General features: G+C 34.0%; 1 protein-coding gene across 1 annotated transcript in view; it reads right to left on the bottom strand.

Moving 5' to 3' along the window:
- The window catches only part of eRF3 (eukaryotic translation release factor 3), a 217,588-nt gene that overhangs the window by 102,644 nt on the left and 102,101 nt on the right, over nt 1-12,843 (bottom strand). The window contains exons 6-7 of the mRNA XM_090411395.1: nt 8,538-8,687; nt 6,577-6,731 (exon numbers count right to left, since the gene is read on the bottom strand). Of these exons, the coding sequence (XP_090267521.1) occupies nt 6,577-6,731; nt 8,538-8,687 (305 nt within the window). The remainder of the gene's footprint in view (nt 1-6,576; nt 6,732-8,537; nt 8,688-12,843) is intronic.

The raw sequence follows: 12,843 nt of genomic DNA on the forward strand, positions 1-12,843 counted from the left end.
TTAGAAGTATAACATCGTCCACATAAAGCAAAGAGCTGACAATAACATCACCAATTCTGATATCATGTTTAATACCACTTTCTTTCTTTCATAATGTGATCCATATAGATAATGAATAACAGAGGGGATAATGCACATCCTTGTCTCACACCAGATTCAACATTAAACCATCTTCCTGTACTTCCTTCAATTCTAACTGCTGACTTATAACTCAAATAAAGACTAAGTATTGCTTGATATAATGCCCCACTGACACCATATAACTATAGTGTATTGAATAGCTTCTCTCTTGGCACCTTGTCATATGCCTTTTCCATTGACAAAACTTAAATACAGATGTTTGTTATATTTCCATGCTCTCTCGACTATTTGTTGTAAAGTGAGGATCTGATCCTGACAGCCTCTATTTGGCCTGAATCCAGCATGTTCTTCCACAATTCTTCTCAACCGTTTCTCAAGTATACTTCCATAGATCTTGCCAGGAACACTCATTATGGAAATACCTCTGTAATTTTCACATTCAGTTTTATTTCCCTTTTTATATATGGATACTATTAGAGCTCTACTCCAAACATCGGGAATTCGTCCCTCTGTCCAGGCTTTCTGAACTATGCAGTGCAGCCACTGTAAGACTTTTTATACCACCATAGTTCAGCATTTCTGGTCGAATAACATCTACTCCTGCTGCCTTTCCACATTTCAAGCCTTTGATGGCTTTTTCTACTTCAAGTATGGATAAGTATTCCTCACTGCATGCATGGTCAATGTTTTTTACCACTGAGCTATCATCACTGCTTGTTTCATTTAGCACTTTTTCAAAGTAATTACTCCATACTTCAAGGATATCTTTTTCTCCCATTTTCATGTCACCTTTATCATAATTAACTGTTTTTACAGCACTCTTTCCTCCATTCCTAAGCATCTTCAACCTCCAGAATATCTTAACACCTCCTTGATATTTATTTTCTATGTTCTTGACTAAGTTCTCCCATGACTGTTTAGCTAGTTTTACAAGTATTTCGCTTTCTTACATTTGTCTCTGTATTTTCTAAGAGCAAAAGCTGACTTATTTGCCAGGAACTTTTGATATACTTTCTTCTTTTCCTCTTTAACTTCCTGTATCTACCATGGAATTCTGATTTTTCTATCCTTGCAGACAACCTCACCATGTGCCTCTCTGGCTGAATCAATCAGGGCTTTTTTCACGGCTTGCCATTGAATCTCCGATTTGGTTCCTGTTTTCAAACTCTTTCATTTTTTCTTCAATAATCTTTGTGTATTTTAGTCTACAGTTCACATCTGAGAGCTGCTCAACTTTTATTTGCTTTAAAACTTTCTTAAATGTTATTCTTTTCAATATGAAATTCAATTTTATCCTGTTCAAGACTAAATAGTGATCACTTCCAATTTCAAATCATCTGTACACTGTGGTGTCCTACACCAGGGAGAAAACATCACTATCAACAATAACATAGTCAATGAGACTTTTCTTATTCCTTGCCTCTTCTCTCCATGTGAATTTGTGCACATTTTTATGTTGGAACATGGTGTTAGTAATAACCATTCCATGTCCTGAGCAGAAATCCAACAAGTCAATTGAATAAATTTATATGGAATAATTAGTCAAAACACTAAATTAGCTGTATACAAGACAGTGTTTAAACTAATTTTAACTTATGGATCTGAGAGTTGGGCCAGAAGTAAAACACTTGACCAAAGACTAGAGACTGTGGATATGAGAGTCCTGAGAAAGATTAGGGGCATGAACAGATGGCATCAATGCAATATCATATTAAAAATGAGGATATTATGATAGAACTGAACATTGTCAGTATCCAGGAATGCATTAGTAGAGCTAATCTCAGGTGGTAGGGTCACTTAAATAGAATCGGCGAAGAAAGATTAGCAAAACAAGTGTTCTGATGATTTTAAATATCCCATGGTCCATCACTAATGTCTGATGTTATCGATCCAAGATCCTATTCCAATGCAGAGAATGTGGAGGTTTCATCAGTTATGTGGATCTATGGGGAAAAAATTATGTCATCTTGCAATAATGTATAGGCATAATGAACTGAATGGGAATAATTATCATTCCAAATAGAAATTAACTGATGCTTTTTATTTATTTATTTTTTCTCTCGTGATATCTGATGATGGCAGTCATCATCACATACAGATTAAATTTCAAAATTTTCAGAAATGATGGTCTACAATTTCTCTTATGTTATTATTAATCCAAAATCCTATCTCTGCTAGTAGGTTCTCGTACAAGTTGTTTAGATAAACTGTCACCAAAATTTACTATCCACTGTATGAGGTTTTTCATTCTCTCAGTCATCATCTCCTATATTAAAATCACCTATTAATGTTACTATATATTTATTTCTTTAAGTAACTTGTCTATAGCATTATGCCTAATTCTTCCTTCATGGTAACATACCTCCAACATCAACTGTACACATAACTTTGCAGTATATCAACTTCTGACATTAGGCTTCATGTTGTATATAAAATGCAGCATCTGCAATGTATCTCCAGATGTTGCCAATGCCAGGCTCAACATATCTACAATCCTAGGCAAGCTTTGCTACCAAAAAGAAATCTAGCAGCTAAGAAGAGTAATGCCACTATGGTCCTCAATAATAGCAAATACAAAATACAATCACAAAATGCATTGCTCAGATCTCACTATTCATAAACCTTTAGATTATGATCCCTCAGATATATAGATTACTTCATAAGTCCAATAACCCTCTCCATCCTATAGTGGATGTCACTGATTTCCCCCTCTTCCTCCACCAACTTTTACATTAGCAGACAGTTATGCTAAACCTAAGAATAAAGAAGTGATGTCACCCCTACAACAGATCTCTTCAATTTTGCCATACTTGGAAGAATACATATATAAATAGACAGAAGATAGAACAATAGGTTCTTCCCTCTCTCCTCACCTAGCCAACTTTTATAAGAAACAATTAAAGGAAACTTTATCTGTGAGAAAAGCCTGGTTGGAAGAACAGGAATTGAATTTCAAAACTTAAAATACTTGTTTCTCCCATCTCACATCACTCTTAACATATACAGAGTTTTATGTAACTTTCACTAATGAAAGGTCATAACCCAATAGAACATGAATGGTCTAAAGATTTTTTTCTATTTTTAATAATATATATTTATATTTTTTTAAAAAAATTCAATTTTTACCTGGTCTGGAAATCCTGCTCTAGACCAAACATGGAACTTTTTAACACATTTCAGGCCTGTAATAAGGGGAAGTAGTGAAATTGATCTACCACCTACCTAAAGATGATCACATACATCTATGCCCACAGCAGAATTCAAACCAGCAGCCTGTTGGCTGGAGAATGTATACACTAACCACTTGGCCAACCAGGCCAGAATATAAACCCTATATAAAGTTGGTTCTCTTCTATGCTCACTTGAAGTTATGGGTACATACAAAGTCCCCTGTATATGTTTGTTCATAATGCAACTTGTATTACAAACAAACTGGAAGATCTGTAAATGTCCATCTCGAAGAACCTAAGAAATATATTTGTCACCAGAATTATGGTCAGCCAGGTCTAGCTGCCCATGAATACCTTGGACACCCTGCACAGAATCAAATAAAAAAAATCTACTATGCTTTACTGCAACAAATACAAACATGACTTTTTTTTTTTTTTTGAATGAGCAGGTTTGAAAAACCAATCAATCTTCGATAACGATTGCTATGTGAAACTTCCCAAGATGTGGAAAATAGTAATTCTTAGAATTCCCATACAACAGCCAAAACTGTCTACAAGCAACAGTAGAAGGAATCCTCATGGGATTCCCAATCATTTTTTTGTATGGGTTGTGTTTTTACAATTTTTCTGCAATAAAGATGAAATATTAGAATCATCAAGCCATTAACTTATTCCTTAATGCTGTCTTCATTCATTTAAATAAGGAGTGCATAAACAGGATGTTACCAGTAAGCAACAAGAGAGTACTGACTAAAACTTCAAATCCATTACACACCAACATGATCTTAAAAATTTTCTAATTTCTGTAACTCTTGGTATAACTTGCCATTCGTGAAAAAAAAAAAAAAAAAAAAATCAAGACATAAAATAAAAATGAACTCAACATAAAAAATTATCATTATCAATTTCCTGATATGTATCCTCAAACGGTGTTCAAAGCTACTATATGACAGTACTACCTGATTAAGTTTATTATTACATGCGTCACTTAAGGGTCAAAGCCAAACTGGGAGGAGACCACAGAGAACCAACTGGGATTGACCTGATGTCCAATCCTCACCTTCAGGTGTCAGTAGGTATCTACTGGATACCTACTACGAACAACAATGGGCTGGCAATTTGGGACTTAGCAGACCAAATTGTATTCTCTATTTGCTTAAACGAGAAATACATATGATGATACCCAAGTAATTATTCATGGTAAATTCAATAAGTAAATCCCTTAAAACTTTTTTTTTATGATACTTTTTTCCTTCATGAATTTTGTATCATCTTTGTTTTTATTTATTTTATTACAATAATCTCAAAACCTTGCTGTAGAGGCTAAAAATGAACTTTTCTTTCTAATGCCTATTAAAATGTTGATAGTGGTCTCACAATGGGCAATAAAAATTGATCTCCCACCTCAAGACAATTACGATATCCATGGCCACAGAAGGATTTCAATCCATAGCCAGTTCATTGCTAATTACACAACCAACCAAGCAGACAAAAATGCATGTTGTTCTTGGTTATAATTACATACTGCAAAACAATAAAGATTACTTTTACGTTGAAGATTTTTTTAGCCAGCCTGGTTGGCTAAATGGTTAATCTACATGCTCTCCAACTAACAGACTTCATATTCAAACTCTGCCATGGGCATGGATGGCTGTGATTTTCTTTAGGTGGGAGATGAATTTCATCAAGTATGAAAACACCACCCCCACTTACTGGAGGCCTGAATTGGCTTGAAAAAATTCCATGTTTGGTCTCTAGAACAGGGATTCCAGATTACATAAAAAAATCAATTAAAAAAAATTCTTAGTTCATATATGGTACTAACATACTATAGGTTTACAATCTTTTGTGGGTGGGAGCAATAGAAAAAAAAAAGTAATTATACCACCACATAACTAATTTAATGTACAATGAAATGACAGACAAAATAACCAAGAACCTAAAATTACCCTAAACATATCCCCAAATTTTCACTATCTGGGTTTTCTGATATTGCAACTAAACCAAGTTCTTGGCTTTGAGTGTGCCGTGCTGAGTCTCAAGAGCCAGGTACAAATGATCGATAACAGCGAATATTCAAAGCACAGGAAATAGACAGAATTATAAATCGGGATTCAGCAGTGAACAACCAGTTTTGAATTTTGTCACTGCTCCTAAAACAGCTCCACATAAAATCATCCAGCACAATCATAGTGCACAATCATGATGATGAAGAAATTTAAGTGAGTTAACTTTATGCCACTTTACTCCAGTTACAGGTGAAAGCCCTCCAAGATCAGAGCCTGTTTACACCCCCCCACATTCTGCTTATTCTAACTAGCTATCACTTTGAATTTGAAGATCAATTGGAATATACTTTCAATGACTCAACAAGTTGCAAGTGAAAATGCTCCAGGGCTATATGTAGCCTACTACACGGTAAGTACCAATAGACATATTCACAAGTGATATGAGAGAGAGAGAGAGAGAAAGAGAGACTGCATAATACTTTAGCTATAATGTGAATGAAATATTTTTTTTTTTTATTAATTAGTCTGTATTACTGTATAGTCACACATTTCATCAAAAAAGGGATATTTTAGTTAATCAGATCTATCAAATAGGCAGTTCACTGTTTTGAACACCTCGTAAGCAACAGTTGATGTAATCAAGTCCAATGTGCTGCAAAACCAAATAAGTGATTTATAACTTTTTCTGAAAAGAGCCCTTTAAGATTTTGCGAGGACAGTATTTCTTTCCACAAACATCCTGGTTGTCTGTAACATTTATAATTCTTGTAGCAAGGCTTATAATCAGAACAGAAGTAGTAACAAAATTTTGGAGGGTAAGCATTGAAACAACCCTAGTTCACAAAAAACTAAGTCAGAACTGTTTATATTTGCACTTCAAGGAATCTAGTGAAGTAGTTGTTCACTGGGAAATTACTTATCCTGTCTTGTATCAAATGGGACTTTTACTCTGATAAGAATAACATGAGTTATTATAAACAATATACTGCATATGAAAGAGATGCATATAAACTGATATTAGTTCAGAATTATTACTTGGTTCAAAAAACTTATTTTCAATGAATTCTGATGTTTTTTACATTCTGTATGCATTCTGATGATGCTGTCAGAAAAAAGTAAAACATGTAACTGTTTTGTTACATGTTTCAGATAATGCCCAGAGTCAAAATAGATATAATTATATTAAATAACACAGCATAAACAGTTCTCAAATTTATTTATACAGGAAACAATGGCTTTCCTGCAAAGCTCTTTCACAAAGTCATGTTTATAATAATTGCAATTAAAAGTCATAGTATAAAATTTTAACTATTTACCTTTCTTCTGACCATTCAACTGTTGGATCATCCATTTTATTTATCAACACTACCAAGTGCTTAACACCTGCAGTTTTAGCCAGCATAGCATGTTCCCTTGTCTGACCTCCTCTTTCAAATCCTGTTTCAAATTCACCCTTGCGAGCAGAAATAACCTAATAGCACACATGTAGTGATAATTTTGATAAGCAACCAATTTTTATCGTAATAAAATTCCATTACTGGATAAGGCATACAAAAAAGCTCATCAATAGTAACATAATACTTCTATATTGATTTAAAGTAAAACATGATTCATTTGTCATTTACTAAGTCAATGTTATTAATAACTGATGTTTTGTTGGAGACTAAATATCAGTATGAAATCAATCCAGACACGTTTCAGAAAAATCTGGAGAGAATAGCGAGACAAATAATAACAGTAAGTACTTTATTTTTTGAATGAAATACTTATATTCATTTCAGTAAAATTATGGAGACAACCGTGTTAAGATTAATTAATTTCCAGACGTTTTGACCTTCATATTAAGGTTATCATCTGGAGCACACACACACACACAGACATGTAGTACATTTCAAACAGTATGCCAAAGTGATAAAGATTTGATCAACTGTTATTCTACTAGCCTGACCTTTAGTGGAAAATAAAAACTACATCCATCAGAGAACAAATTCATATTGATTGTTTTAATACAGCAAAAGTGATGGCATAATCATAATTTAACATTAGTATTGTTATATTAGAGTTAAGATCCTAGATTACCTACAATCCTAATTATAATTAACACTGACCAAAAGATTATGTGGGTAGAATATATGCCATCTGTATTCTTGGGATTTTTAGACCACCATTATTGTTAAGAATCGAGTAGTTGATAAGAATTTCACGGGCCTCCTTAAATTTATGCTCATACCATTTTGGTGTGATATAAACAACAGGTGCCTTTCCAGTTAATTCTATGTAGAGTATTCAGGACATGATCAGAAAGGCTAAATTTACCACAGTTGTTAAATTTAATCTGCCATTTATGTAGATTTTGTGTAAGGCTTTGTATATTTTATTCCATCTTTTTATACCAGACAATTTCCAAATAAAGGGCAAAGTATTAGCAAAGCTTTAAATGAACAGAAGGGAATGGATAGGATTGTCACAAATTTTTAACAATTTTGTGACAATTTTATCATTACTGCTATGATAAAATTTCTACTTTGTTCTGTTGACATCTGTGTAATATTGGGAGTGGGAGGTTGATGATATTCACTATACAGTTTCAGTTCAGTCATCTGAAATTTTCAGATGACTTTTTTTCAGAAGATGAACCTTTATGTTTTCAAAGACAAATGCTTTTAGAAATTTTCTTAATAATTGGTAGTTATATAGCCTGTACTGTTTTTTCTATAAGCTTTGGTTTCAGTAGTAAATATACACATTCACATTTACTCTGCAAACAGAAAGTATCAGATTTACATAATCTGCATGTTCCTAAAAATTTGCAATACTTTAGGAACAGGTTAAGCATGTATTTGTGTCGTTATGTATCAAAAGCAATACCGTACTGAAATACTCGTGGGGGACATAAGGAATGTTTCATTACATGATATATCTCTCAAGGGTTCCAGAATTCATCGTAGAAGGCTGCTCCACACTATGCAATTCACCACATGATCTACTGTCTACACTGTACAATTAGTGTGCTTTTGTCTGTTAATTGCATATGTTCTCTAGCTGATCTTTCACCTTGCATCCCCTGTTATGCAAGATGAAAAACACCTGAGTTTCCAGGGGGAGCCTTACTATTGCCATATGAGATAGGCTAACCTGCCTTCAATTGAAAATGTCCATATAGATTCCTCTCATTATAATGAGAACAGCTCGAGTGTTTTTCAATCAAAAAGTTATACCTCATCATAACTCTTCTACTATGGAGGTGCTTAAAAAGAATAAAGTATAAAACACATACCAAAACTGCCAAATCAGCCTGACAAGCTCCTCCAATCATGTTTGGTACAAAACTGCGATGTCCAGGAGCATCCAGCAGAGTGAAGTGTTTATTTTCTGTTTCAAAATAAGCCCTTCCAACTTCTACTGTTTTACCTTTATCTCGTTCCTCCTAGAAAATAAAGATTACAAAAATTGGAATATAGTACTGCTGAATAAAGCATGATATTATTAAGTAAAATATTAGATATTTCACAATCTCTCTTAATAATTTACAATGGACAGATGATACAAATTTCAAAGAAGCAATGTTTCAAAAATTACCATTTTTATCAGATTATTGTTGGAGATACAGTAATATAAATTTATCGATTATTTCATAATATAGCAAAGCTATGCCTTAAACTATATGTTCATTCTGAATGCATTAATTGAAGCAAAAAAATATACAAGATAAACTATCATAAAATATTTGTTGCAAAGAAATACTGATTAGCCATTTACTGAATCATTTAAAACCTTCTTCTAGAAAGGATACTGCTTTGATAATTCAAACCTGTAATATTTAATGTTATAAAGAAATTCATAATTATATGTTACTAGAGGCACATCTCTTTTGCTTGCTGTTTCAATCCTTGGTTATTATAATAAGAAATAAAAGTTTTTTTTTTTTTAAACCAATCTACCCTCGTTTACATGAATAGGAAACCATGATTCAGCAACTGATTCCTAGATTAAAATTAACTTTGCATTCACATATAAGGAGGGGATTATTATCTGTCAGCTGATAGCTGATCAGATAGCATCACAAATCTTTTTTTTTTTTTTTTAAATTATCGACACATACTGCCAAATTGTGACTATCTGACAATGTGTGCTCATCCATCCATGCAACTTCATTCTAGCTGCACAGATTTTAATGGCATAATTATATAGCAATTTCAAATGATACAAAATTATACCAAAAGTTACTCATGTACTCATTTTTCGAATGGAATATAATATTTAATAAAAATAAATAAATATCATAACAATTACATACATCCTGCCTCATCTTCCTTTTGCATGTCTGTATATTACACATGTTCTTCTGGCTGATCTGCCTGTTTTGCAGATGAAAAACCTGGAAGCAAAAATCATACACCTCCGTATGAGACCAGTTTACTCACTTAACTTGAAAAGTCCTGATAAAATTCTTGCCATGTACCACAAGGGGTGTACAAGATAGGATAGTACTACATGAAAAAAATTACATCATTACTAACTTCCTACCTACAATTTTCTTCCAAATCAGTCTGTTACTTGTCAAGACTCCAACATTATCAGGTCTTATATTTCTATCGTCTAAGGCACTTTGTACCATATCAATCCACCTATATCTTGGTCATCCTCTGGGTCGTTTTGCTGCCAACCTGGCAGAGAACACTTGTTTTGCTAATCTCTCTTTGCACATTCGGTTTAAGTGAACATTCCACCTGAGATTAGCTCTGCTAAAGCATTCCTGGATGCTAACAATATCAAGTTCTTTCCTAATATCCTCGTTTTTAATATGATATTGCCATTGATGCCATCTCTTCATGCCTCTAATCTTTCTCAGGACTCTCATATCTGCAGTCTCTAGTTTTTGGTCAAACACTTGACCAAAAGACTTCTGACCCAGCTCTCAGATCCATAAGTTAAAATTAGTTTGAACAGTGTCTTGTATACAGCTAATTTAGTGTTTTGACTAATTTTTCTCTTATTCCATATAAATTTATTCAATTGACTGCCTACCATACCAGCTTTGTTGATTCTGTTGTCTATTTCCATATTCAATTTACCATCTTCACTAAAAATCATGCCTAAGTAGCTGAAATGTTTCACTTGTTCTACAGGTTCTCCATTCACAATGCAGTTGGTATTTTCAATGTTTCTGCCTATTTTCATTGTCTTTTTAATGCTGACCTTCATACCATATCTATTACAACAATTATTCAATTTAGTCAGAGAATCTTGCAGACTTGTAGCGGATTTATTTAGAAGTATAACATCGTCTATATAAAGCAAAGAGCTGACATTAACATCTCCACTTCTGATATCATATCATGTTTAATACCACTTTCCTTCATAATGTGATCCATATAGATAATGAATAACAGAGGGGATAATGTACATCCTTGTCTCACACCATATTTAATATTAAACCAACTTCCTGTACTTCCTTCAATTCTAACTGCTGACTTACAACTCAAATAAAGACTAAGTATTGCTTGATATAATGCCCCATTGACACCATATAACTGTAGCAAATTGAATAGCTTCTCTCTTGGCAACTTGTCATATGCCTTTTCCAAATCGACAAAACTTAAATACAGATCTTTGATATATTCCCATGCTTTCTCCACTATTTGTCGTAAAGTGAAGATCTGATCCTGACAGCCTCTATTTAGTCTGAAATCAGCTTGTTCTTCACCAAGCTTTTCTTCCACAATTCTTCTCAACCGTTTCTCAAGTATACTTGCATAGATCTTGCCAGGAACACTCAGTAGGGAAATACCTCTGTAATTCTCACATGCAGTTTTATTTCCCTTTTTATATATGGGTACTATGATAGCTCTACTCCAATCATCAGGAATTCGTCCCTCTGTCCAGGCTTTCTGAACTATGCAGTGCAGCCACTGTAAGACTCTTATACCATCATACTTCAGCATTTCTGGTCGAATATCATCTACTCTTGCTGCCTTTTCACATTTCAAGCCTTTGATGGCTTTTTCTACTTCAAGTATGGATATGTATTCCTGACTGCATGCTTGGTCAATGTTTTTTACCACTATGCTGTCATCACCGCTTGTTTCATTTAGCACTTTTTCAAAGTAATTACTCCATACTTCAAGGATATCTTTTTCTCCCATTTTCATGTCACCTTTATCATAATTAACTGCTTTTACAGCACTCTTTCCTCCATTCCTAAGCTTCTTCAACCTCCAGAAATCTTAACACCTCCTTGATATTTATTTTGTATGTTCTTGACAAAGTCCTCCCACGACTTTTATTTAGCTAGTTTTAAACAGTGTTTAGCATTCTTGCATTTGTCCCTGTATTCTCTAAGAGCACAAGCTGACTTATTTGACAGGAACTTTTGATATGCATTCTTCTTTTCCTTCACTGCCTCTTTAACTTACTGTGTCCACCAGGGAGTTCTGATTTTTTTATCCTTGCACACAACCTCACCACATGCCTCTCTAGCTGAATCAATCAGGGTTTTCTTCAAGGCTTGCCACTGAATCTCCAAGGTTTGATTCCTGTTCTCAAACTCTTTCATTTTTTCTTCAATAATCTGTGTATTTTAGTCTACAATTTACATCTGAGAGCTGCTCATCTTTTATTCGCTTTAAAACTTTCTTACATGTTATTCTTTTCAATATGAAATTTAAATTTATCCTGCTCAAGACTAAACAGTGATCACTTCCAATTTAAAATCCTCTGTACACTCTGGTGTCCTGCACAAGGGAGATAACATCACTATCAACAATAACATAGTCAATGAGACTTTTCTTATTCCTTGCCTCTTCTCTCCATGTGAATTTGTGCACATTTTCATGTTGGAACATGGTGTTAGTAATAACCAGTCCATGTCCTGAGCAGAAATCCAACAGATATTTGCCATTATTATTAGCTTTGCTCTTTTCTCCAAATTTTCTCAAAATATTTTTGTATCTCTGACAATCATTTCCTACTCTGCTATTTAGATCCCCAACAAGGACCAACTTTTCCTTTTTCATTGTGTCAGATGCTTTCTCTAAATCTTCAAAAAATTCCTCCACTTCTACCTTAGTAGAACCTTCTGTGGGACGATAGGCACAAATAAGTCTCATTGTCCAATTCCCCATTCTGATATTTGCCCACATCACTCACTTGAGACTGCCTGCCATTCAAGAAGATTAGCCTCATATTTAGTGTTGAATACTATGGCTACTCCTCCTTTTCCTTGATTGTCATTGCCTGAATATAACATTTTGTATTTATTGCTCAGAAAGATCTCACCAGTTTTTGTCTTTTTTGTTTCAGTCACCCCTATTATGTCGATCTGGTACTTATCTAATTCCTCAGCTAGCTCCATTTCTTTGCTATTCAGGCTTCTTACGTTGATAGTACCGATCTTTAACTCTGGTGATGTTGAGTTGGGGTTTGTTTTCAGATTTGTTCCAGTAGCTGACTTTTTGCTGTTAGCCCTGGTTGCCTGGCAAAAACAACAGAGGCCTTGTTTAACCGGGTGAAACCCCAGCCGGCATGAAATTTTGTCATGTTTTACCATCGTTTTTTTTTATTATTTTGGTTTAACCAATAAG

Source organism: Typopeltis vanoorti, chromosome 21 (assembly GCF_054136105.1).
Source record: "Typopeltis vanoorti isolate ZY-2024b chromosome 21, IOZ_Tvanoo_1.0, whole genome shotgun sequence".
Lineage (NCBI taxonomy): Eukaryota > Metazoa > Arthropoda > Arachnida > Uropygi > Thelyphonidae > Typopeltis > Typopeltis vanoorti.